Source organism: Rhododendron vialii, chromosome 3a (genome assembly GCF_030253575.1).
Source record: "Rhododendron vialii isolate Sample 1 chromosome 3a, ASM3025357v1".
In the NCBI taxonomy this organism is placed as follows: Eukaryota; Viridiplantae; Streptophyta; class Magnoliopsida; order Ericales; family Ericaceae; genus Rhododendron; species Rhododendron vialii.
In genome coordinates this window covers 274,473-299,878 of record NC_080559.1, presented here as the reverse complement: position 1 = coordinate 299,878, position 25,406 = coordinate 274,473, and the positions used below count along the sequence as shown (strand labels likewise).

The following is a 25,406-nucleotide window of genomic DNA, read 5'->3' as shown; positions in this document are numbered from 1 at the left end:
CCATCTTTTAGTCAAATCTAGCCCAGCTTAGATTTTATTTATTTTCATTTTTTTGTACCCAAACTTTGTTAAACTGTTAATGAAGTTCTTTTAATTTCATCGCACCTAGTTTCTTTTTCTTTCGATTTTTCATAACGGTTTTAAGTTATTTTTCGTTAAAGGCAAACCACGAACCATATATGGCCTTAGCCCTTAAGTTGTACGCAATCGTTCTAGAAGAAGTTAGATCCAAGATATTCAGGCCTTAGCACGAATTTAAACTACAATCCAGTCTTAATACGCTCGCAACACAACCCAATCTGATTTTACTTTTTTGAGGAAAACAGAGACCAAACGGAAACCACCCTTATTTTGATAGTCAAAGTGTCAAACGACTCAAACCTCATAAAAGGGCAAAAAATTGAAAAATTCAGCGAAGCCTCATCAGTGTCCTTCCCTTCCCACCACATTGTACGCTCCCTCTCACATTGGTACCTGAACAAACCCAAAACTACTTGGGGTCATATCTCTCTCTCTCTTCCCCCTTCTTTTTCTCAAACCCAATTAATCTCCATTTCCCCCCTTCTCATCCCAAGGTAATAACTTGTTAATCTCTCTCCCGTTGTTGGGTATTTCTCAACATGCATGGTATTGTCATGATGTAGTAGGATTGAACGTCCAACGCCATGGTGTTGCTTCCCTGATTTTTTGTATTGTCGCCATGTCTCTTTGAAGTTGTTTCTTGGTAGATTGCCTCTGATTGTGAATTTGGTGCATTCACTCATGCATTTTTATTTGCGTGAATGTGGTTCAAACCTTTCTGTTGTTGTGGGTTTATTGAATGGTGCAACTATTCTGCAAGGCTATCTTGTTTTCTTGGACCAGCTTACGCGCACTCTTGTCTTGTTATGTTGGTCAATTATAATGGGTTTGGGGTTGATTTAAGATTTATTTTCCCTGGTTTGAATGTGGAAGTGGGCTCTGCATTTGATGCTTTTTTGTTGGTACTCGCTTGTGATATGTAATGTAGAACACCACAAGAATTGATATGGGTTGTTTTTTAAGGTAATTTTTTCTTAAGACCGTGTTACCTTTTACTCCGTAGTTTGTAACTCTCTCTGTCCCCAAATTTGTGCATTTTGGTTGGTATAACTTGGAAAATAAAGATCATAAATCACTTGGAAGAAATTGGAATTTACGCTCCCCCATCAAACAGGTTCAGATGTTGTTGGATGTCATTTTAACTTTGCTTACGTTCGCCATGTACCACTGTTCCGCAACACATCAACTCTTGAATTATTGTACAGATAATCTTAATACAAAAAAAATTGTTCTTATGAACAGGTATTATGACACCATAGATCTCATTCTATAAAGAACTCGGCCATTCGGAGACCTGTAGTAGGATCTCCCCCTATTAATTACAAAATGGGGATACCCTTTTCCTGTCCCTTCACTGATCTTGATGATCTAGATAGACGACTTGAAGCTTATTTGATGAGATCGATGAGCTTTGAATCATTTGATGGGAGTGAGATCGGGACAGCACTGCGATCCGTTAGTTTCAATGGTCGAGATTCTGAACCTGCCATAATGAGATCGTTTGGTTCTGGAAAGATGATACTTGAAGGGTCTCTTAGCTTGAATGGGAGGGAATTAGAGACAACATTCTCGTTTAGAGCTCCTTCGGATACGGAGGAAAATGCATTTGTTAGATGTTCCAGCTCCATGAGCAGAGAAAATGGTGAAAAACTGCCAACAAGTAGCAAAATGTCCAAAATGCCCTCGTTAGAGTCTGATAACAGAAGATTTCACGCTGCATTGAGGTTGCAGAAGGTGTACAAAAGTTTCCGTACCAGAAGACAGCTAGCAGATTGTGCTGTTCTAGTGGAGCAGAGATGGTTTGTTCTTTGAACTCAGCATGTGATTTTCTTCTAAGAGAGGCATGAAGTGGATTTGTGTTAATATCTTCTGCACTTACCATCCTTTAGAATGTATTTTCCCACAAAAATATAGAGTGGAATCTATCATCTAGTGTGGTGCACTGAAATCCACTTTTCCATCATATTATCTCCGTCATTATTGCCTTTCAATATCTTTTCATAATTTTTTAGGTGGAAGTTGTTAGATTTTGCTGAACTCAAGCGGAGTTCTATATCTTTCTTTGACATTGAGAAACCAGAATCTGCTATTTCACGTTGGTCAAGAGCAAGAACCCGAGCTGCCAAGGTAAGCTTCACAATATTTCATGCACACTTCCTACCTTATTTGGATGGTGAAAAAAGAAAGGATTGGGGTTTCTCACTACATCTCATCAAAATGGTAAGTTGAGTGAGCAAAGAAAAATTGACTGGCAGGAACCCCTCATTTCTCTTCATCTCTCACTGTTTCTTACTTTTTTATGAATCCAAAAGAGTAATAGGATTCTCCGTTCTTCTTCTTTTTTTCCCTCACCCTTTCTCACCATCCATAGGAGCAGGAGAGAAATCTCTCCTGTACACATGACTACTTGGCTTTTTTCTCCATTGCCAGGTTGGGAAGGGCTTATCAAAGGATGAAAGGGCTCGGAAACTTGCTTTGCAGCATTGGCTTGAGGCAGTACGTCCCCTTTTCTGGCTAAGATCATTATTGATAGTACTATGTGCCACTTTTAGTATTTTATTTGTTGATTTTGTTCCTTATCCTAAACAGATTGATCCTCGGCACCGCTATGGTCATAATCTTCAATTCTATTATGTCAAATGGCTCCACTGTGAGAGTAAACAACCGTTCTTCTATTGGTACGGACGAATGTACCAGAAATCAATTGAGAAGAGAAGCACAACTTTCTTCACGTGTAACTTTGTATTATCATTTTGAATTGGCTACCTTATTCTGCAATTGCAGGCTTGACATAGGAGAAGGTAAAGAAGTCAACCTTGACAGATGCTCTCGATCAAAGCTTCAACAACAATGCATCAAATATCTTGGTCCGGTAAGCCTCATCTTCCTTCACGGTGCTCCGTACTCCTTTGTTATGGTTCTCCTACAGCTTCGAACCCAGTTGAAACCAATATGTAATGTAAATGGTGGCATAAGGTTTGCACTTTCTTATTTCCCTGGCTTCACCTAAAATAAAATGCCAAAAACTATAAGCTTCATCATGGATCAAATTAACATTTGAGTGTTTGCTGTTTCAGCAAGCATACTTGAGAACATTTCAAACGAGTCGAAGAACACTGAAAATACATTATATGTCTAGAACATGACTAAAACTTGCCTTGGTGCATAAAAGCTAAAATGGATAATCAAGTATATTACTTTCCGAAATACCAAAAAAACATATTAAGATCAATAGATTGATGCATTCTTTTCTGAAAATGAACAAAGTAATATACTACGAAATGAAAATTTCAAATCCACGTCGATGCAACTTTTGTCTTGCTATGTTTCCTTGTGTTTTGATGGTTTGTTTTATATTTTGCCATCCTTCGTGGGGAACACTAGAAAATCATTATTCCTTCGATGTTTCGCTTTGGTCTCTTAGGTAACGAAAACTTTTCAGCTGTGTGGATGGCAACAAAGAGAAATTATGTTCCATATTTTAGTTGACATTTGCTTTTACCTCTAGTTTTTCATTCACTATGCAGACAGAAAGGAAGGCGTATGAAGTTGCGGTGGAGGATGGGAAGTTCTTGTACAGGCAGACAGGGAAGCTTTTGGATACAAGGGCAGGACATGAAGATGATAAGTGGATTTTTGTCCTCAGCACTTCCAAGACCTTGTATGTCGGTCAGAAGCAAAAAGGCACTTTTCAACATTCCAGTTTCTTGGCAGGAGGAGCCACATTATCTGCTGGGAGACTAGTCGTGGAAGATGGTATTCTTAAGGTATGTAACTGAGATACATGTGTTCATTTCTCTCTCTCTCTCTCTCTCTCTCTCTCTCTCTCTCTCTCTCTTTGTTTCACCTTTTTCTGATAGCTGTTTGAAATTTTGGAGGAACTTATATTCTGATATGTCATTCCAAATTTGATTTGACAGGCAGTTTGGCCACACAGTGGGCATTATCTACCAACACAAGAGAATTTCGAACAACTCATTTTATTCCTGAAGGAGCACAAAGTAGATCTCAGCATCGTCCAGGTTGAAATAATAACTTTTTTCGCCTTTACTTTTCAAATATCGAAAGTGTGGAGACATGTCAAAAAATTGGAGCAATGATTTGACTGAATTTCTTCGGAAGTAAAGCATGCCCAGTAGCTAGCTAAAATCCTTATCTTACATTAGCAAGTTCTTCTGTTACTAAAAGGTAAGATTAGGCCTCATGCAAATCTCTCTCTTTTTCTGTCGTATTTAGAAAAGCGCAACAGACAATGAAGAAGAAGGACTTGACAAAAAGAGAAGTGAAGGTGCCATACATGCTTATTCCAGAACACAAGCTTGCAATAATAATGCACGAAATCAGCACCTACCTTTGTCACGATTCTCTCGAAGATTGCCACTGAAGATAACAACACTAGAAATACCAGGAAAGGATGATGTGATCAAGATGTTCAAGAAAGATGAGCAACAAGAAGAACAAGGGCGACGTGGCAGCATTCATCCAGTCCAAACTCCAGTGGACGGATATGAAACTGCAGAAGAAATTTTATCAGATGACGAGGATTTCATTGTTTCGAAACATAACTTGTTTGATGAAGGTGAAGAATCTGATTATGAAGAACCCATACCGAGAGAAAAGATTATCCAGAGGATAAATTCACACAAGGGAATGAAATCGTATCAGTTGGCTCAGCGGTTATCTTGCAAATGGACCACAGGAGCTGGCCCCCGGATTGGGTGTGTTAGGGATTACCCAACAGAGCTCCAAAACCGAGCTCTAGAGGAAGTGAATTTGTCTCCAAGAAGCTCTTTTGCCTCTCCAAGGAGATCATTTCGCCCTAGTCCTAGGGTTGCGACGCCAACAAGTTTGTGTAGGGAAACAACTTCTGGCAGAAGTCCTCTTGCTATAGAGCAAGTGATGTTGCATCAAATAGCAACACCATAATCTACAGAATTTTGCCGTTGAGGTGTTTGGTAGGTATTCTTTTCCAATCTCTTCTGTACCATTCGTTCACACCATTCTTTTGTACATCTTCATGTAAGACATCGTGTGAAAATCATAATAGTTTCGTGGGTTTTGCCACCTTTTCATTTAAAGAAGTGCTTTCTGTGACCGAATTCATTTTCTGTTCTGAAATTTATCTGCCCTTGGTTCTTTCAAGCATGATGCTTCACCAGCTAATGACTTTGTAGTTGAATCGTGATTAACTACGTACCAGGCATCATAGCTGTCTGAGACTATCAAATAGATTAGAGACTTATTCATGATTTTGGAAAGGCAAGTAGCATGGCTCCAGATCTACGTGAGCAAATTTGGTAAGTTAATTTGTAAGATATGAGATTGGTGGGTTGATTCGAGACAGAGTGGAATAAAAGGAGGCGATTCTCAAAAGAAGAAAATGATCTAACGACTTCGAAAGAATTAAGCGAGAAGCCATATGAGGTGAAAATCTCATGTACATTCTGTAGAGTGAGTGAAAATCTCACGTACGTTTTGTAGAGTAGGGGAGACTTACCTGGGAATTTTCCCAATATCACCCAAAAAAAAACAAATGTCACCCCCAGGTCAATTTTAAAATAAGTCATGTGGTAGTTGTAGAATACTATCCGAGTCAAACTTAAATCTTACTAAAAGTTCCAACAATCTTGCTACCTTCCGTCAGACATGCATAAGATGGCTGAGCCTGGTTCAATCTGCTAGTAGACTACCTCCACATAGAGAGCATAATTAATGAATTTGTTAATTTGTTTTCCATCGTTTGCGACACTCATCAAATCAAGTTGATGGCAGGCAAAAATGCTTGAGAACATTCTAAGGTCAGCAAAAGTTCAGAAACATTAGATAGAAGAACCCACCATTCCTCATCCAGTAAAACTACGAAATCCACCATTTCATGGTCCATAAAACTCTCAGGGCTCTGCATTTTCATGCATACATCCATTGATGGAAAATTGTTTTGATATGAGCTGATGTTCACGTCAACGAGGTACGTACGGAAAAGAAAGAAGCAAAATACAAAAGTATAAAATGAAAACAATTACAAGAACATTCTCTTGACTTCTTATTTTCAGACACTTGAATCTGTTCTAGCTTCACCATTTTGAAATGCCGGAAACCTTCCAAAAACAGATACAGCCCATTGGTGAAGAGTGACGCTTTATAGGAAAGGAAACATGATATACTCAGCGTAGAAGAGATTCCATATAAACCGATAGAAACCTGAGATTGCTTCCTGAAAGATGGAAGGATAAAGTATGATGACAGTTTCTTCATCACAGAACAAACTCATGAATTTTCTTGGAATATAGAGGATGTGCAATAAATTACTTTGTGCTTTCAGTGCAGTGGTTGAACCACAACATGGACCTATTTCACAATGTAAGGAGATTCACACCTATTTAGCCATATTATATCTGACCATGAGCTGACATATCCTCGATGCTTTCCACGTTAAGCTAGATAGATTCTATTCAAACGTTTAGCAAGTAGAGATCACCTAGGGCATTCTTGCGCATCATAAAAAATATGCTCAGTAACTTCCCCATAAAGGTTGGCAGAAGCCTCGAGCCTAGGAAATAAAGATACAGCCAAGGAACTCTTTCCTATTTGGCCATAAGTCAGTATCGCTCACGAAAGTGCCTTATTACTGAGGGTACAAAATGCGAGGAATAACTCTATCTCAAGCAAGTTCAGACAACTTCGAAGGAGGTTATTCAAATGTCGCAAAGCTGAAAAGCCCTTACAATAATTTAAAAAGTTTAAGATAGGTAATACCTTGGTATAATTTGACTTTTCCAACAACCACGCCTGAAATCACACAATACAAAATACTATGTAAAAGAAATCCATCTGATAAAGAAAACAGATCTAATAAAAGTAATTACTTGAGACATTCTGCAAGGCAACACAAAGTCCACAGAAAAGCTCTTCATTCAATAAAAGACTCAAATAGGAAACATATGCATTGCCTCAAACAAGAGTAATAGAGAGGGAAGAAAATGAAAGAGCCTGAAGATCCAAAAGAACAGGTAATTATGAGAGAGGAGTGGAAATCTAAAAATGAACCTGGAAAATTAAACTCGAAGCTAAGATGGTATGTGCAGGTATCATTAAGCTGCGCCTGAAAGCCTGCAATACATAATGTTTGGCATAAGTTGTTGAAGAAACATTTCATCGTATGGCCGTATATGTGGTGCTAGTAAACAAACCATGAGATGAACAGGAATCTGAAAAACCATCCAGCCCAAAACCAATAAGCTAAGTTTGAAGGAAGATGAATTCACCTGAGGAATGAAAATCGCAGCCAATAAAGCACCGACATAATTTAACAACAGAAGCCCAGAACCAAGGAAAGAAATATTTCTAACGCCAAGCTTTGTTGCCAAAGTAGATATCTGAAACCTAGGAAAGAATGAAATCAGCAACAGAGAGAAATACTTAGGAACAAGTAGGAACCATCGAATTAAGGAACAGGTCATCTAGCACATTAGAGCTTTTAAGAGAGAGTGAAGAAAAGGTCAATTAAATGTGGAAATACTTTTAGGGCCCGTTTGTTTAACAAGATATGAGCATCGGATTGGCTAATAGATCCAAGGCAACAGACTATTCGGTGGTTGGTTAACATATTTACAACCTAGATCAAACATGCCCTGGGTATATAAACAGGATATATTATATACATAACAAAGGGGGCGGTACTATTTAATCCGATGGTATTGTACATATCTCTTCATGATTAGCACTGTCAAACAAATGGGCCCTTAAAGTAAAAGTTGTCATTATCCAACAACTCAAAAAATCGATACTGATACGAAGACGAGGACAAAATGTATCGCACAATAACACTCAGAAGAGAATGTAGCAGACATTTTCTAAAATTGGTCTGCAACTTACTTTCGATCCCCCTCTACATCTGGAAGATCTTTAGTTATGGCAATGACCAGTGCAAACATTGTGACGAAAGTTGTAATGAAAGCCACTGGAAAGCTGCAGTAGAAATTAATAACATGCACATGAGAAACTTTCTTAACAGTCCAAGTATAAAACAGTTTACTTTTCAGCTACCACTCAAACCAAACCAAACCAAGCCTTGTGTCCCAATCAATTGGGGTCAGCTACCACACAAGGTATTTCAAATGGTTATCCAGAATCATGGATTTCTACGTGGTTATGTAGACGTGCAATAGAGTGGGACCAATAGAGATGGTCCAATCTATATGCTGAATTGCTTATTGTGACTTTGTGAGTGTTGGTTTACTTGTTTATATAGCTTCCTACTTCCTAGGGCGAAGATAATAAAAGTCTGCAGGAAGCAAGAAATTACAAGTGACAATATACCTCCATTCAAATGTAAGTCCCAAAGCAGCTCTTGTGGCATAATATACACCAAAATTAAGAAGAAAACCTCGGACCTGTGAAGATTGGTTTGGTTAATTTTTAAATTACATGTATATCATTAGCATGCAAACAGAAAGCCACTGTTTGTTATTTCTCTACTTCATAATATGTGCCTCAGTACAAACATTTTCAATCTAATGATAAAAAGGTTTTCTACTGCAATTTTTTTTTTTTTTTTTTTGTCAATTTCAACCTGTGAATAAAAAAGGTTTGCTTACAAAGTTATGATTTCCAAAAGATATCATAATATCCAAACGGATTGTATTATCAGTTTTCCGAGCAATAATAAACCACTTTATGATGCTTCTTTATTCCCATGTGAAGATTTTTTCCTCTCAGTCCATTAGGATTTTCATCTTTTTCACTAAATGATATCAACTAGCTTCACCTAGTTGGCAGCGAAACAACAAATGGAACATTTTATTATTGCAAAAGAAAAGAGGAGAAAATTATACCGTTGCTATGATAAGAAATGCAACAACAGGAAACCTCTTCATTCGGAACGGGGGAACAGAATAGATGGTGCCAAGAAATAGACCAAGGCAGTAGAGAGAGGTAATGAATGGACCAAAATTCACCCCGACGGTCAAAAGGCCTGTCACTGCGAAAAGTAACACCAAAAACCATGCAGACTGAACTGAAAGATCTCCTGCAGCTATCGGTAAATAGGGTTTATTTACCCTGCAGTTGGAAACAGAAAGCTTTCACCCATATGCAAAAGAAATCTGTTCATGCATATGTCTGGCAATTAGGTAAACGAGAAGAACCCATTATATTGATAGCAATGTAGCTTACTTGTCGATTCCAATATCATATATCTGATTGATTCCCACTATGTAACCATTGCCACATATTAAAGCCAGCAGACCAGAGAAGGCCTTAAACAGCAATGACCACCTTATCAGATTTGGGTTTTCGATCAAAGCTCTAGCTACTAAAGAACTGAAACAGAAGAAACATGAACCACGTCAATTATTGCTAGCATAAATTAGCTAAAACTGAATAAAGAAATATAGGAACAACATTTACATGTTTGTTACTTACGTTGACCCTAGAGCTGTTCCCCGAATAGTGTGGGGCCTTAGGAACCTCCAGAATGCATTTTTGAACTCAGAAACTTTATTCAGAACTGAATCAGATCCAGCAGCACCACTTTGTGAGGAGGCCTGGCAGCATCCACTTTCACATAAATGCCAAAAATCAAAATCTTTGAATCTCAACAGAGGCATTTCAAATAACAGAACAACCATGTTAAATTAACCATCAACCACGTCAAAACATGCAAAGGAAAGCTCAGTATTAGCAAGAATAACTTCAACCAGATGAACTTGACAGCATTGGATAATAAATGAAATTTCTCTTTATGTTCCATGCAGCATTTTCTTTGAATTCATTGAAAGGTAAATCAGAAAATACCAGTCTTGGCTCCTCAATCAGCCAGATTACGCTCTAGTGAAAGAAATAATCTAAGGAGGTTGAGTTCAGGTTGTCAGTTGCCCCTTCCACACACCTTGGGCCATTATCAAACAGTAATACTATGGGTAAACTCATAAGTCATAATGTTGTTTTAATCATATGAATGGTCAGTGGTCACAATATTAAGTTATGTTAAATAAAATATTTGATACATGTAGCAGTGAAAGGTATTTAAAACTATACATTTCTGTTAGAGCTTGTCCCACATTGGATAATAATCACCTCCAAAACCTCTCCACTCACTGCCAATTGGTTTTGAGTTGGATGCTTTAACAATTTCCAAATGATACTTTTAACTCTGAAATTTACTTATTTACAGTCCTAGTTGTGACCTAGGAGATAAGCCAGACAAGTAAACCAGATAATGAAATCAACCAATTGACAAAAATACCTGGGAACTTTAGTCTTTTTTGAGTTAACTTTACATTTTGTGAATGAAGGGTGTTTGCGTAACTAAACACACAATACCATGTCAACCTTATTAATCCATCACTGACCAAGCCAAACCGAGCCTTAAGTACCCATAAATTGGGGTTAGCTACATGAAGCCATTGTCTCCAGTGAGTTCTGTCGAGGGATATCCATAATCAGATTCATACCATGAGGATTTAACGGGATTTTTTGCGTGCTGGCTACAGCTACCTAATACACAACACTCCTCTTTAACCCGGGCTTGGGACCAGCTATGTAACAGATAAGACTAGAAGCATAACAAAAGTGGAGTTTATATCCAACACTCACATCAAAACAAATGCTAAATTGCATTGCATATTAGTTAGTAGTTACAAACTTGCAAGCACAAAATGTGAACTTCTAGGAGAAAGACAAAACAAAACAATTGAGAGTTGTTTCAGGATCAACTTTCAACACAGTTAAGTTGTGTAGAAGAGACATCATAATAATCCATCTTTTGATGCATCCAAACAATCACATTATGTGTTTGAGGCTGTCAAATCTGCTTTTCTACGAATAGAATGGGGAAAATATGCCCCTCTTTCAAAGTATTCGGTACTAGAAATCAGAAACGAAAGATTATGAGAAATAATTTGGGAAATAGAATACCAACTTTATCTATATATCTCCCAACTGCATCTACCATACAAAAAGAGCCTGAAACTTAACCAGAACCAATTTTTAAAATAAACTCTAAAAGAATAGACCATATAAAATAGAAGAGATGAACGTAGTAAATTGAACTCCATATCAGAGGCCCACTTGTACAAGATTAGATTAAAGAGTTCAATTTTTCTGGTAGTTAAATAGCAGGCTTTCCTAAAGCGGTTTTAGCAGTTAACAACCGAAGCTACGATTCTCTGGAGACCCTGGTTGATTAAAATCACATTGCATCAATCTGAAAGACTTAAGAGTAAACGTTAACTTATACAGAAACTTTGCATGAAAGACTGTGAGTTCAAAATGAGTACTCACACCATCTGCATAGCAATGAATGAGAAGAAGATGAACTTATGAAGCAGCGATGCAATTTCCATATATATATATATATATATATGAGTTAGGTTCCGGTGAGGGATCCCTCATTTTATTAAAATGCGGGACTCCCCTTCCCGATTCAATTTCGATGATCCGAGCCGCTCAAAGTGATCAGAACGTGATTTTAAGGGTCCCTGTGTGAAATCAGCAAAAAAAAAAGACCGGGAAGGGCTTTATCCGAGCAGTTTTCATTGAACGGTTCAAAAAAAACTGCTCGGATGATGCCCTTCCTGGTCATTTTTTTTGCTGATTTCTCGCGGGGACCCTTAAAATCACGTTCTGCACACATTGAACGGTTCGGATTTTCAAAATTTGATCAGAAAATGAAAGTCCCGCATTTTAACAAAATGAGGGATCCCTCACTTGAAAATTCCTCTCTCTCTCTATATATATTTGTTTCTTTTGCTAGTATTCCTAATTATAGACATATAAATTGAAAATTCGAGAATTGTTTTTCTAAGAATCTGGATTTAACAGAATGCATGTCACAAAGTGATGAATGAAACCGTATGAGCAAACTGACTTCTAAAGTTCCGAGACTACCATAGTTTATACATCAAGAGAAACATAGGAGTAGAAGAAACCATGGTTATGGTATGAATAAATGCTGGTGCAAGTGGTTGCCTAAGAGAGAAATCCTGCAACATTAAGCTCAATAAGAAAGTCCCTAAGCAATAGGGTATGTAACAGCAAACCCCAAGCGTAGGTGAGAAAAGTAGTTCGACGAGAGAGTGAACAGCCCAGCTGAGGTTGTCGTAAGCAGAACTTAGCATGACTTGAGGGCATATAGAGATTGGACAATGGTAATCAAAGCTTGCCAAAAATTCCTTAGCTGTACTAATCATCTAATAAAGATATCTTCGTGTGTAGTGTACTTCTCTCTACCCTCTGTGGTGGACACTTTTCATTAAGATGCACACATAACTGAACCCCACCCCGCCAAAAAAAAAAAAGGGGAAAGATTTTGGAGTATCCGAAAGCAACTTTACCTAGCCAATTTGAACATTGTAACATATAACATCTATAGAAAGTAGCAATGCAGGTCTTGGGCAATCTTTTATCTTGCTTCTTCATAAAATTAATAATACTAATAATAAGGAACAGGAAGAAGAAAGAAAACGAGGAGGAGGCATCAGAAATATTCCGAAAAAATATAGTAATTAAGTGCTCCACAAATCAATTAGTTCATATAAAAGTTTACCCACTCGCTAAATAAGTTCATAGATTGACTAAAAGAAATGGTTCAATTGTTCAATGTCCCTTTCTGTTTTCCAAGAGAAACCCGAGTCAAGATATCAATTCCCCAATACAAAAGTCCAAAATTCAGCTAATAAAGCCAATAAATTAAACATACCCAGATGGAAAGACGCTTATGGTGACTCTTAGGACCAGTTCTGGAGCAGCTTCTGAGACTGCACAAATCAGCTAAAGAGTAGTTCTTGGAGCATTTCAATGAAGAATGAGAAGAGATGCAAGTGTGGTTGATTGGTAATCTTATAGAGCGACAAGGCGTCGTACGGTGAGTAGATATAGCTGAAATTCGAATGGATGAAGGCGAGAGTGAGAGCTCCATGAGAGAGAGAGAGAGAGAGAGAGAGAATTTATTAACCAGAGAACTTTCTGTGGATGCTCCCCTATAGCGCAGCATCCACTCTCCTCCGGCATTGTTAATTTTGGAATGGTAAACTACCCAGTGGTCCTTATAGTTTTCATATCATTTCACTTTCGTCTGTCTAATTTTATTAATTGCAGTGGTGGAGCTAAGATTTAAATTTGGGAGGGGCCAGTTTAAAATGAAAAATTCCAACCTCAAATTAGTGAAATGCCTTAACAGCAATATTCAAAAATTTCAAAAAAATAAATCTTAATTTCTAATTTTCTATGTCATAATCAAAATTAACAAATCCATACTTTAAAAGGTAAAAAAAAGAGAGGAACCCAGCCCTTATACACCTCCGTCTATGATTAATTAGAGCTTTGCACATTCATTTCCCTTTCAATGTAGTATCTCTGTCACCTCCCACTATTATTTCAAACAAAAAAAGTTGCATTTCGCAATTTAAATGACCAGGGAGAAATTTAGGAACTCGAGGTTTAGCTCAGCAAGAGAATATTTTGCATATCGAGCATGAGCTTTATCGCTCAATCTCTTTGGGTCAGCATGTTGAGTGTCAACGTCTTTCACTACTTTTCAAGCTTCAACAAAGTGGATTGGACTTTTGTGTTGTTTGGTGGTAGTGTTTGAATTTCCATTACATGGCTTGAGAGATCGGTTATGTAATACGATCAAATGGCATCCTTTAGAATTAACCCATGAAATTACGACTTGAAGTGAAATAAGTGAATGTATTAAAACTATTTGAGTAATTCACTTTTTTTCTTGCTTGAATATGAGCTTTGTGAATATATTTTTAGGAAATTGTCACCTGTGTAGCACATTTTAAATTTTTTTTTTGTGTAGCATTCCAATTAAATAGAAATTAACCCTTTGCAAACCATGTGGACAATAATAGTAAGGGAATTACCGAATTCATAATAAGAGCATCCATCGTGGAATAAGTAAAACAAAAAATTATTAAAGTTAGCAATGTTGGATCAAAAAAGTGTTCACATTGAAATAACCAAACCTAACAACCTCTTAAAAACTTATCAAATTTTGGCTCTTCAATAATCAAAATTAGGAATATTTTGTCAATAACCAAATTTTATCTCTCAATCAAATACACCAACATTACACAAAAATATTTTCTCTCTCTCTTAACAATGTTTTCAAAAAATAATTTTAAAAAGCTGTAACTTTCAGATTTTTTTCTTTTTTTTTTCATAAACTTTTTTTTTACAAAAAAGAATTTTAAAAACTTAAAAACTGTAAGTAAATAAAGTGTATTTTTCAAAAAACTGTTTTTGAAATTTCAAAACTCTTTTATAGAAAATTGTTTTTTACACAAAATCTATTTTTAAAAAACTGTATTTATAGTTTTTAAAATTTCAAAATTATTTGTGTAAATATAATTCTTTCAAAATTTCTCAAAATTGTATTTATAGTTTTTAAGTGAACAAAGTGTGTGTTTTTTGAAAAACTGTTTTTTCAAAAAATATGCGCAAAATCAAACGAAAAAGTTTGGAGGGCCCATTGATTTTGATTATAGGCAAAAAATAACCAACGAGGGATTTGACATTATTAATTTTAACAACCTCTAAATGGATAATCAAAATATGTTACATCAGATATAACATATTTTGATTAGGGTGGCTATAATGCCACGACAGTTGGAATTAAATGCCAATTCTACCCTTGCAATTGATTGCTGGACTCCATTTTCTGCTTTTCAAGTTAACCCAGTTTCATAGTCCATACCCTTGCAATCCCGTCTCCACCGTCTTCCAACCCTGCTGGCTGCTGCCTAGTCCCTCCTCTGTGCTCCACGACATCTAGCACTGTAATTTAACGCCTCTCTCTCTCTCTCCGGTATCGGGCTCCAGCGACAACCCGCTTCACCAGTCCACAACTTTCTCTTGCAACCACCACTCACCTCACCCGTATCCCATGAGCATTAAACACGGCAGGAATAAAAAATGGATGAAATGTGTTGGTATAAAATGGTATGATTACCTTCAATCCCAACAGCTCAATTCCAAAAATAAAAAAGGAAAAGGAAAAAGAAGCAGCCCGACAACCCCAATTGTAGTTTCAAGCAAAACCCCAAATGACACCAAACCCTATTTAACAGTGGCTTTAATTCGCCGTGGAATCAGCCAATGGTCTTCAATTTGCGCCGAGGATCCCCTGTCCGAGTGAAATCCGGACAGGGGCCTGTTCCACTGCTCGGAGCCGTTGATCTCGCAAATCAACGGTTGAGATCTGTCGAGCCAAAACGACGTCGTTTTGGATCAGAAAATGTTCGGCAGATCTCAGCCGTTGATTTGCGAAATCAACGGCTCCGAGCAGTGGCACAAGCCCCTGTCCGGATTTCACTCGGATAGGGGATCTGGTCTCTTCAATTTGGGGCGTCCATGGACCACTTACGCTCCAAACTTGATTTCAGCTGCAGTACTACCGGTTGTTTTCGCCTGCATCACTGCCGGGGAAATATAAAACAGAGAGAGAAAGGCCAACGACTGTCCATTGCCATACTAGAGAGGGTAAAGTTGTCAGATGGTTAAAGATGTCGTGGCCGAATAAAATTTGATCGTGACATTATTATTAATCTTTTGATCATTCACATTTACTTATTTCACTAATGCTGTAAGACCTGCACCCTCACTATCATTATCATGTGCAAGTAGTTTCAATTAAATTAGATTTACATGACTGTACGAATAAAATCGATTTTTTTATTCCATTAATTGTCTTCGACTATCATGGGCAAAATCGTCATTTCATTCCGACTGCGCTATAAAACAAGCATTAGGGTTTCGCAGCTTCCCATTCGAGCTCAAATCTTCAAGCCAGCCAGATTGTCTCGACTGCGGCCGCCTCATTTCCTCTCTCTGAAACAGGTCCATTAAGATTTTTCTTCACATCACGCATTGTTTTGCAGACTTCTGGTTGATTAGTTGATTTCATTAATAATGTCCTTTGAAGATTGTTTGGAGCTATGTTATGGTTTTTAGGCATTCTGTTTGATTTCACCCGAATCATTGGCTATCTGATTTCATCATAAGATTCGAGATTCGTTGCTTGAGTTTGAATCTCTGGAATGAAAGCTGTTTGAGACAAACCCATTTATCTTTTGGTCTTAGATACGAAACGATTCGATAGTATTGGTTACTGTTTGTTCAATTTGGATTTTCTCTTTGTGAAATACGTACTAATCAGTTGTCTCATCCGAGTTTGCGAGGTTATTTTCTTGTGGTTGTTTGTCTATCAGATGGTATATATTGTTTCTTAACTGTGGAGTATTTCTTGAGTACAGAGATGTTTGGACACATTTATATATGGAGAGCAATCGTGCCTGTCTATGCTTGTTAATTATGCCATTTCTGATGCTTGAGCTATGGGTCTATGGCCTCTTGCTCTGGTGATTAGATCTCTCTAATCACCATGACCTAGTTTATTGATTGGGAGAGTGAAAAAGTTAACTTTATTGACTGCAGGGAGAAGGAAAAAATATACCAGTGAATGGGATCCTAATTCCCTATACAATGCATCTGTTTTCACTTTGTTCATCTCGATTTTAGTGTGGTAAACATATCCAATTTTAAATTTTTAGGTTAGTTGAATACTATCAGAATCTACAGTAATCATCTTAGCCCTAATCTATCAGCTGTGGTAGTTCTCGTTTTCTGGAAATCCATGCTAGGAGAATGTTATGTATTGTTGGTGAGGCCCATTTTTCTGTCGTTCAAAGAGCCAATCCACGTGTGCCTTTGTATTTTAAGTTTTATTGTTTTGATATTGCACTCTCTGGCTTTTTGTGTTGTTAGAATGGTTGACAATATACGTTAAATGAAGGCAGTGCTGACCTTTTGTTTTAGAGGTGGTTCCAATATATATCATCTTGGATTAGTTTCAAGGCATTAACTTGAACCATTATGGTTTTTTTGTAAACGAACCAAAAGTTTGTGGGAAAATTTTTCGTATTGGTTGTAACCTGTAACAATCCAGTTGAATTGGAAATACTCACGGGCTTCTTTTTGGCACCCGTAATTTGCGCCTATCTTATCTCTCGAATCACTTCAGGGTCCTTGTTTATGCTTTTGATCTATGTGTGCGGAGAAACACGTGTTCAAAGACAATTGATGGAACTGACTTTCTGTTTGTCTGTTTAGAATGGAGTCTGCGATCAAGCATGCCATCGTGGTGAAAGTCATGGGTCGCACTGGATCAAGGGGGCAGGTGACCCAGGTGCGAGTGAAGTTTCTTGATGATCAGAACCGGTATATCATGAGGAATGTCAAGGGCCCTGTGCGGGAAGGGGATGTGCTTACCTTGCTTGAGTCTGAGAGGGAAGCAAGAAGGTTGCGTTGATTACTTTTCTTCTTACTATGCTTCAGGTTTTGATAGCTGGCTATGTAGCAGTCTCCATGTGATACCTAAAACTTATGTGCTTTGACATCTATGTTAGATGTAAGGTGCTATTATGTACTTTTTTGTGTGTCATTGGTAGAGACAATTTGGATGGTTGAGTAGTGTTGAATGTTTGGATCATTTATGCTTGAGAGAGATTAAAAATGGTTTGACTTATGTTACCTATTGGTACCAAATTTTGTTGAGCTTCAGCACTATTAAGGTCACACGTAGTATTGAGCTTGTGTGATGCGGCAGTATGGCACTGGTTTTGTTTCTGCATTTCATTTCCGTGCTTACACTGTGCAATTTTTGTACATGATGACGTCGCGATGAAATCTATTACTCATATTTTACCGCTTGAAACTTGCTAATGGCTTGAGTGGCGCGTAGTGTGGGATAATACTTTGGTATATAGGACCAAATCGATGATTGCCTTTCACATGTTTTACTGAGAGTGGACAATGTTTGGTTGTTTTCTTGTTATGGGTAGGAGCGTGACTGGTGTTGTACGGTCTATTACTTGTATTTTTGGTAAGTACCGCTTGGTACTTGATAATGGCTTGAGTGGCTCGTTGTGTGGGATAATAATTGGTATATAGGACCAAATTGATGATTGCCTTTCACATTTTTTACAGAGAGTGGATGATGTTTGGTTGTTTTCTTGTAACGGGTAGGAAGGTGACTGGTGTTGTACAGTGGATAATCATATTTGTTAGAGTTACTAAATACATGAATGAGCAAAATGAAGGTTGCATTCGAGGCATTGCTTTATTGTAGTGGGTCCTTCGCTTTCATTACATTGATGTGGATTGCCCAGCAAAATAGCAATGTAGCTGCTTGAATCTGGGAAATTACTCCTGGTCCAGGTGCTATGCTACTGGTTGTGAACTCAACCAGACTCAAAGTCTTCAACCTGGGGCTACAGATTTAGAAATTTTTGTATTCCCCCCCCTCCCCCCCTCTCCCTCAGAATTGAATTCTTTTTCTAGAACGTAAAAGCGATGCAGATCCCATTTACTGGTAGACATTTGAGATTGTTATCAATAATGCCAATGTCTCGTAAAAGTTTTTTATTTTTTTATACGTTGTTAAATGCGTCCGTTGGGTGGAAAAATTTAGGAGAATGAGCATTAAAGTCTAAACAAAGCCAAGTTTTGCGGGGCAAAGTGCGATGTGTTACAATCTGTGATTCTGGATACAAAGCACAAACTCTAATAACTTTCGGAGTGGTTTTTTTTATTTGAATGGTAAAGAAACATCATTAACTTTCTCTCCAAGTCAGTTGTTACTATCACATTCCCTTGTTTCGGTTTCGAATTCAACTTGAACAAAACTTGAGAGCATCTTCAGTTAACCGATTCTTCAAATAAATAAATAAAAACTTCTATAGTAGAATTGGTTGAAGGGGAGGGGAGTGTTTATAAATGAAGGGGAATGTTACTAGAAGAAACCAAAACCTAAGCCCCAATGGAGGTTTTCTTCTTGTAATGGGTAGGAAGGTGAAGTGGTATTCGCAGCTCCTTGAATTGAGACATACTCTTGATCTACAAATCAATTAAATTTCTATTATTTTTTCTTCCTTAATTGATTTTATCGCTTTTACGATTTTCTCTAGCATATAGAAATGATGATGTAAACCCATTTAAGAATAGAGATTTCAGAGTATCATCAACAATGCTAACGTCGTAATCCTTAAAGTTGTAATCATATGTTAACGGAAAATTATTAAGGAGACTGTCAATAATCATAACACTCCTTTATGTTTATATATTTGAAATTTGTGATAATCATACGTTCGAGTCCGGGGAGTGGAGGAATTGAAGAAATAAAAACTCACTTTGATAGGAGTAGTATGAGTAGAGTGAGTTTTAGAAAGAGAAGAGAAATTGGGATCGGCCCAATGTAGTCGGTCCAGCCCACGGAATACTAAAACCTAGCCCGCAAGCACTCCATCGCCTCAAGGGGCCGTAACTTATAAATTCACAAGACGCCGCGAGGGATAGGGCTTCATTTTGTTCCGTCGTTTGGACCTTGGATTGGATTGGATTGGAGCTTCTTCCCCGAGCCTCTGATTAGAATACCAGGTTCGTCTCTTCTGTGATCCCGATGTCTGTCTCTGTTTCTCTTCCTATATATTTATGATTTTATGCATATACATTGCAAGTATTACATCTTGATCGCGAATCAAATGCAGGTGAAGCAGCAGCAGCAGCTATGGCGGAAGTCTTAGACCCCCTGAATGTCGCGGTGAACTATCAGAATGAAAAAGCCAGCAGTCAGCCTCTTACTGTTGTAAAGCTCTTCAACAGATGGTGTTTAGACGGCCCTGAAGGAGTTTCGGTACTATTTTCTTAATCTTTCGCCTTACTGGGATTTCCTTCTGTAATGATAACCGTTTCCATTCTTAACTTGATTTTTTTGGTATGTATGCGTCTAGATCCTTCGTGTTTTGTGGTTTGAGTTGTCGTGATTTTGTAGTAGATTGATCTAATTATGACGTGTCACTGTCTTATGACCTGTTTGGATGCCTTTCCGAAGCTTAAATTTCCATGTTAATTGGTACCAGACGTCCTCCTCTCCTTCTGTGGATTGACTACTGGATCGACTAAGTGGTGAATGAATTTGTGTTTGTAAATTGGCCCCAAATGATCCGCATGCATGTCCATTGCTACGAATTCTAGATTCCCTGAACTCTGCTATTGGTGTCAAGTACATGTTTGTGTCATTGTTTGCATATAGTTCTCATCTCAGGCGAGAAACAACTAAATTTTCGTAATTTTGAAATGCATTTATTTGGTTTTTCAAGGTAAATGGTGCTTATAAGATGTTGTAGAGCATTTCAGGCTTAATATGTAATACTTAATATGGTACACGTCCAATTGCTAAATATGTCGGATCAGATGTATATCCCATCTCTCTGCCCTGGTGTTGGGTGTCCAATATGGGTCTTACATACAGGTAAAAAGATTCCATGTAGTAACATTTAAGATGTCTCTGAATTTTGTACTCATTGCAACAATTCAAGGCAAAAGGCACTCATCTTGCTTTCAACTAGAAGAGTTGTAAAGTATAATAGGTCATATTGCAACAGTATCGTGCAGAAAGGAAGCTGGGTTGTATAGAGATGGGTTATGTATTGAACTCGTGCATCATTTGATTTGTGTTTTTTTTTTTTTTTGGCTGTTCTTAAAGCAACAGATGATGAATGGGTCATTTAGGTGTCTGTCTATTGGAAGCTGAAGCGGTCCATTGTGTGTTATTTGGTGAACAGTGAACTCAATATAGTTTATGTTACCTTGCCTTAATTACATTTTCTTTCCTTTTTCACAATTGAAACATGTTTCCTGCGATGAATATAATGTGATTTTGGTGTTATCTTTCACTTGTTCTTTCAATTCATATGTTTACCACTCTACTTGAATTGGTTTTAACTTCATTTGCCGTGATACCCCATCCTTTCGTTGGAACATATACGCTTGTTATAGATTTCCAGTTATAATGTGCTTTTCGGATTTTCTACCCAGAATTAAAGTTTAAAGCTATATGTGTCGTTAAATAGTTTGTTGTGGGGGCTTGTACAGTTCACCGAGGTGTCTCTATTGGATTACATTGCTGTGAATCCTACTAAGCACGCTACTTATGTGCCTCACACTGCCGGAAGGTATTCAAACAAGCGGTTTAGGAAGGCCCAGTGCCCAATTGTGGAGAGGCTAACTAACTCTCTGATGATGCATGGGCGAAACAATGGCAAGAAGCTGATGGCAGTCCGCATTGTTAAGCATGCTATGGAGATTATCCACTTGCTGACTGACCAAAATCCTATTCAAGTCATTGTTGATGCTGTGATCAACAGGTATGAGAATTTGATTTATGTTATGTTTATCTCTTGGGTTAAAGTAAAGGCGCTTGTCACTGGATAAATTAACATAAGTTTGCATTGTTGTTTTTAGTTTTGTATTCGAGTTTACATGATTAGTACCTTTGCTATTGGGAGTAAGCTCAGTGCTGGCAATTTTATAGTCATCTTATTCCCTTTGCTGACATAATTATCCCTTTGATTTGAGTGTTAATATAGTGGACCGAGAGAAGATGCTACTCGTATTGGTTCAGCTGGTGTTGTGAGGCGTCAGGCTGTTGATATTTCTCCATTGCGGCGTGTTAACCAGGCACTATATCTGCTGACAACTGGTGCACGAGAGAGTGCTTTCAGAAACATCAAGACCATAGCTGAGTGCCTAGCAGATGAACTCATAAATGCTGCCAAGGGGTCTTCCAACAGGTAAAAGAGCACTTACCTTTTCTTTACTCATATATATATTTTTTGTCTGTGGATGTTTTTTGTGGCTGGATCATTCTTCTCATCCCATGTCTTCTGCTCCCCAATTAGTTCTTCTTAGTTATTGTTAGTATTTCCTTTTGCAACCTAATTTGGCCTACGTTTGTGGTGACACTTGGTTGGGGTACATTATGCAGCTATGCTATAAAAAAGAAAGACGAGATCGAGAGGGTTGCAAAAGCCAACCGTTGAGAAAGAGGATATTTTGGTGGGAAGGAAAAGAAATGCAGGACAATTTTGTTTATGGGGCTTACTAGTTTTTTTTTTTGGCTTTTATAGGTGGGAAGATTTAGCATGGAGGAACTTTTTCTGTTTGAGCTATTTTCCGCCCTTTTTTTATTATTATTTAATGAAGTTCATTCTTATCCTTTTTTTTTTTTGGTCTATTTAATGTTGCGTATACTGAGGAGCCTAGACTGTTTCTGGGATGGTGATCATTCTCTGTTGAGTTACAGTCAACATTGAGTTGAACTTTGTTCTTGGTTTCGTGCTCGAGTTTATACTTTTTGATTGCCCGTTGTTGCTTGAAGCTCTTTGCATGCGTTTCTGCATTGATTTTATCACATTTGATGGATTCTGGGCATGGACCGAGGGCTGCAAACGATCCGAGCCGCTCGCGAGCGGCTCGGAGCTCGGCTCGGCTCGGTTCAAGACAAAAACGAATGAGCTCAAGCTCGAGTCCTGGGCTCGTTTCATAAACGAGCCGAGCTCGAGTTAGTCGAAACTCGGCTCGAATTGGCTCGCGAGCTCGATTATATTATATATATTTATATATATATATTTTTACATATTTATATTTATTTATATATATATATATATATATATATATTTATATATATTTGTTTCATAAACGAGTCGAACGAGCCGAGCTCGAGCTCTGTAAATACTTCTCGAGCCGAGCTCGAGCTCGAGTTCTGCAGCTCGTCACGAGCTCGAGCCGAGCTCGAGCCAACTAAATTTTTGGCGAGCCGAGCTCGAACACTCTAGAACTCGGCTCGGCTCGGCTCGTTTGCAGCCCCGATGGGTTTATTAGAAATATATGGAGGGAGATGGAAAAGTAAATGAATAGCTGAGCACCAGTCACAACTCCATTTTTGTATCGAAGCCCGAATCTGTTGTGGTTTAAATAGTATTACTTTGGGCTTTGTCTTGTGCCATTGTTCCGAACAAGAAGTTGTTTGAGTGGTACTTTTTGGTCATAGCTCATGGGTTTGGTGATATGTATGCTAGACTACGTTTATCTACTGGGATGATGGCCCCTTCTGTTTCTCTTCATTTGGTGATTGATATCCATGTGCACTCAAAAGAAGTCTGGCTCCATTGAATAATGAAGCCATGTATTTATGAGGGAATTAATGACGCTGGCAATAACTGTGGTCTCAAGTTTCCAAATAATTCGTGCCAAAAAAAACAAAAACAAAAACTCAAGTCTCTTACAGATGTACTAAATTAAAGAGATTTGAGATTGGAAAATATGACAGTTTCTCTCTTTTGACCTCTTACAAACCATAGTAAGCACCCGCCCCATAGCCACCACCGGCCCCATTTCCCCACCCGCTCTTCCAACCCTTTCCCTTCTAGTTCTCACCTATTGGCGGCAAGAACCGTCCAATACCCGATTCACTCTTGTAAAGTTTAGACAGCAATTTGCCGATGTTCTTGATTGTGATCATCACATTCAGAGTGGCGGGCGTGGTCGTGGTGGTGGAGGAGAGGGAGATGGAGAGATGGGCGGCTCATGGTGGTGGCTTGTGGGCGACCAATTTTTTTATTTTTTATTTTATTTCTAAAATTGTCTAACCAAATTAAACTTGTTAAATAGATGTACGATAATTATGGTCCGAGAATGAGGGGAACAAATAAAAGGAGAATCATTCTTGCACTCCCCTTTTCCTTATGCAATCTCTTTTTCTTGTTCTTGTTCACTTGAAATTTAAAAATTGTCCAACATATATGTAAAAAGAGAGTGAAGTAGTAAGAATAGTTGGTGATGTCACATTAATATTGGCAACATAGCAAGTGCAGAAGGATAAAAAAAGAAAAGAAAAAGAAAAAGAAAAAGGAACATGAAAATCATTTCTCCAAGTAGAATCAGTACTCTTCTATTATACAAGTAGATTTTTTCATGGCAATTGATGAATCAACGTGTGCAAAGTATTTCATGTTGAAGTAATTACATAATGCATATATGCCTCTTCAACATTTGTAATTTGAAGAGTCACAGGAGGCAAGAAATAAACTGATAATTAGATTACTTACATTAATACGTATTATGTGTATCTGGTAAATCCTGCATCATGAGATATTCATGGAATTATTCCCACTTGTGTAGGTTTATATAAGGTTATAAATAAATGCTACCATGGCTGCAGGTCAGTTCAAACAACCTTATACTTTTAGTAGTATTTACTTTTCCTTAAAATCACAATTAAAAAAATGAGAAATGGAAGTGACATGAATTTTGTCTTCTTTGGATTCAAATTTAAATTTTTTTGAGTTTGGTTTTTTAAGTAATGAGTGGAGAGAGAAATTAGGATAATGGTTGGAGATAGGGGTAATGAGTAGGGAGAGATAGAGAGAAAAAAATGAGAGTAATGATTAAAGATAGAGGTAATGAGTAGAGAAAGAAATGAGAATAATGATTGGAAGTAGGTGTAATGAGTATTTTTTGAATTGAAACTTTTTTTTTCCAAGTTTGAATCCAAACAATGCATTAATTTTATTCAACTAAGTTTAAACACCAACTCAAATACAACTCTGTGGGATCCTATCAGCCGTTTAGTGCATGTATATGTACAAATTAGAGCAAGTTTACCGGGTTGTGTAAAATAGCTATAAAGCTATTTTAGCTCCCGAAAATGAAAAAGTAACCATACAGCAGTGTAGGTAAACAAAGAGCTAATTTGGCTCCATCTACGGTTGTAAGCTAAAAATAGCTTACAACTATTCACAAGCAATTCAATTTTTTATTGTTTCCTCTCTCTCCCCCCTTCTCTCTCTCTCATATTTTAATAATAGGATAAAGAAAAAGGTTGAAAAATGTGTATTTTAATAGAGAGTAGGTTAAATAGATAGTGTTAGTATAGTGTTAAAAGAAATATGAGTAGGTAAAATGAAAAATGTACACTGTTCACAAGTTTTTTTAACTAAGTATTACCAACTTGTTTAAAATAGCTATAAAGCTATTCTGGTTCACAAAAAGAAGAAAAGTACCCATATATCAGTGTAGGTAAACATGAAGGTAATTTGGCTCCATCTACGGTCGTAAGCTAAAAATAGCTTACAACTATTCATAAGTAATCCATTTTTTTTTTTATTGTTTCCTCTCTCTCCCCCCTTCTCTCTCTCATATTATAATAATAGGATAAAGGAAAATGTTAAAAAAATGTGTATTTTAATAGAGAGTAGGTTAAATAGATAGTGTTGGTGTAGTGTTGAAAGAAATATGAGTAGGTAAAATGAAAAATGTACACTATTCACAAGGTTTTTTAACTAAGTATTGGTAAACTTGCTCTTAGTGTTTTTGAGCTTATTATTCTTTACAAGAACCATTAATTCGAATCGAAGAGGAAAAAAACTAAAAGTGACATTTAATAATTCGGTCTTGCTATTGTTAGCCCACTGGGCTGA

The 25,406-nt window shown here is 37.5% G+C and overlaps 4 protein-coding genes across 9 annotated transcripts; 3 read left to right on the top strand and 1 right to left on the bottom strand.

Annotated features, from left to right (window-relative positions):
• Positions 1–431: 431 nt before the first annotated feature.
• LOC131318826 (IQ domain-containing protein IQM6) lies at positions 432–5,191 on the top strand. Of its 3 annotated transcripts, XM_058348818.1 has the most exons (9): positions 433–575; positions 1,324–1,880; positions 2,094–2,208; positions 2,512–2,577; positions 2,671–2,759; positions 2,866–2,953; positions 3,609–3,848; positions 4,002–4,103; positions 4,318–5,189. In XM_058348818.1, exons 2-9 carry the CDS (start codon positions 1,408–1,410, stop codon positions 5,005–5,007), a joined length of 1,863 nt encoding a protein of 620 aa, XP_058204801.1. In that variant the 5' UTR covers positions 433–575; positions 1,324–1,407; the 3' UTR covers positions 5,008–5,189. The 3 variants fall into 3 exon arrangements, with proteins under 3 accessions (XP_058204798.1, XP_058204801.1, XP_058204800.1); XM_058348815.1 differs by having other exon boundaries at positions 432–575; positions 2,512–2,759; positions 4,318–5,191; XM_058348817.1 differs by lacking the exon at positions 433–575 and adding an exon at positions 589–724 and having other exon boundaries at positions 2,512–2,759; positions 4,318–5,191.
• Positions 5,192–5,900: 709 nt separating this feature from the next.
• Positions 5,901–13,081, bottom strand: LOC131318825 (homogentisate solanesyltransferase, chloroplastic). 3 transcript variants are annotated; one of them, XM_058348813.1, is made up of 10 exons: positions 12,782–13,081; positions 9,505–9,626; positions 9,256–9,402; positions 8,916–9,141; positions 8,401–8,474; positions 7,957–8,049; positions 7,347–7,464; positions 7,129–7,191; positions 6,838–6,870; positions 5,901–6,295 (listed from the first exon to the last, which is right to left on the bottom strand). In XM_058348813.1, the coding sequence occupies exons 1-10, from the start codon at positions 13,073–13,075 to the stop codon at positions 6,221–6,223; spliced, it is 1,245 nt and encodes a 414-aa protein (XP_058204796.1). In that variant the 5' UTR covers positions 13,076–13,081; the 3' UTR covers positions 5,901–6,220. The 3 variants fall into 3 exon arrangements, 2 of the variants coding, with proteins under 2 accessions (XP_058204796.1, XP_058204797.1); XM_058348814.1 differs by lacking the exon at positions 5,901–6,295 and adding an exon at positions 6,342–6,569; XR_009197821.1 differs by lacking the exon at positions 5,901–6,295 and having other exon boundaries at positions 6,832–6,870; positions 7,347–7,457.
• Positions 13,082–15,824: 2,743 nt separating this feature from the next.
• Positions 15,825–17,634, top strand: LOC131318823 (small ribosomal subunit protein eS28z/eS28y-like). The gene is made up of 2 exons (XM_058348812.1): positions 15,825–15,927; positions 17,200–17,634. Exon 2 carries the CDS (start codon positions 17,201–17,203, stop codon positions 17,396–17,398), a length of 198 nt encoding a protein of 65 aa, XP_058204795.1. The 5' UTR covers positions 15,825–15,927; position 17,200; the 3' UTR covers positions 17,399–17,634.
• Positions 17,635–19,361: 1,727 nt separating this feature from the next.
• Positions 19,362–22,262, top strand: LOC131318822 (small ribosomal subunit protein uS7-like). 2 transcript variants are annotated; one of them, XM_058348810.1, is made up of 5 exons: positions 19,362–19,524; positions 19,635–19,780; positions 21,022–21,293; positions 21,516–21,719; positions 21,930–22,262. In XM_058348810.1, the coding sequence occupies exons 2-5, from the start codon at positions 19,655–19,657 to the stop codon at positions 22,165–22,167; spliced, it is 840 nt and encodes a 279-aa protein (XP_058204793.1). In that variant the 5' UTR covers positions 19,362–19,524; positions 19,635–19,654; the 3' UTR covers positions 22,168–22,262. The 2 variants fall into 2 exon arrangements, with proteins under 2 accessions (XP_058204793.1, XP_058204794.1); XM_058348811.1 differs by having other exon boundaries at positions 19,363–19,524; positions 21,914–22,262.
• Positions 22,263–25,406: the final 3,144 nt, after the last annotated feature.

Excerpts from the sequence above, each read along its gene's own strand:
- LOC131318825 (XM_058348813.1), bottom strand. The coding sequence starts at position 13,075 with ATGCTGCGCTATAGGGGAGCATCCACAGAAAGTTCTCTGGTTAATAAA. Across the intron at positions 9,627-12,781 it reads ATAAGCGTCTTTCCATCTGG|GCCTCCTCACAAAGTGGTGC; the intron begins GTATGTTTAATT and ends GGATGCTGCCAG. Across the intron at positions 7,465-7,956 it reads GATGTAGAGGGGGATCGAAA|GTTTCAGATATCTACTTTGG; the intron begins GTAAGTTGCAGA and ends ATTCTTTCCTAG.
- LOC131318826 (XM_058348815.1), top strand. The coding sequence starts at position 1,408 with ATGGGGATACCCTTTTCCTGTCCCTTCACTGATCTTGATGATCTAGAT. Across the intron at positions 1,881-2,093 it reads GTTCTAGTGGAGCAGAGATG|GTGGAAGTTGTTAGATTTTG; the intron begins GTTTGTTCTTTG and ends ATAATTTTTTAG. Across the intron at positions 3,849-4,001 it reads TGGAAGATGGTATTCTTAAG|GCAGTTTGGCCACACAGTGG; the intron begins GTATGTAACTGA and ends TTGATTTGACAG.
- LOC131318822 (XM_058348810.1), top strand. The coding sequence starts at position 19,655 with ATGGCGGAAGTCTTAGACCCCCTGAATGTCGCGGTGAACTATCAGAAT. Across the intron at positions 19,781-21,021 it reads ACGGCCCTGAAGGAGTTTCG|TTCACCGAGGTGTCTCTATT; the intron begins GTACTATTTTCT and ends GGGCTTGTACAG. Across the intron at positions 21,294-21,515 it reads GTTGATGCTGTGATCAACAG|TGGACCGAGAGAAGATGCTA; the intron begins GTATGAGAATTT and ends GTGTTAATATAG.
- LOC131318823 (XM_058348812.1), top strand. The coding sequence starts at position 17,201 with ATGGAGTCTGCGATCAAGCATGCCATCGTGGTGAAAGTCATGGGTCGC.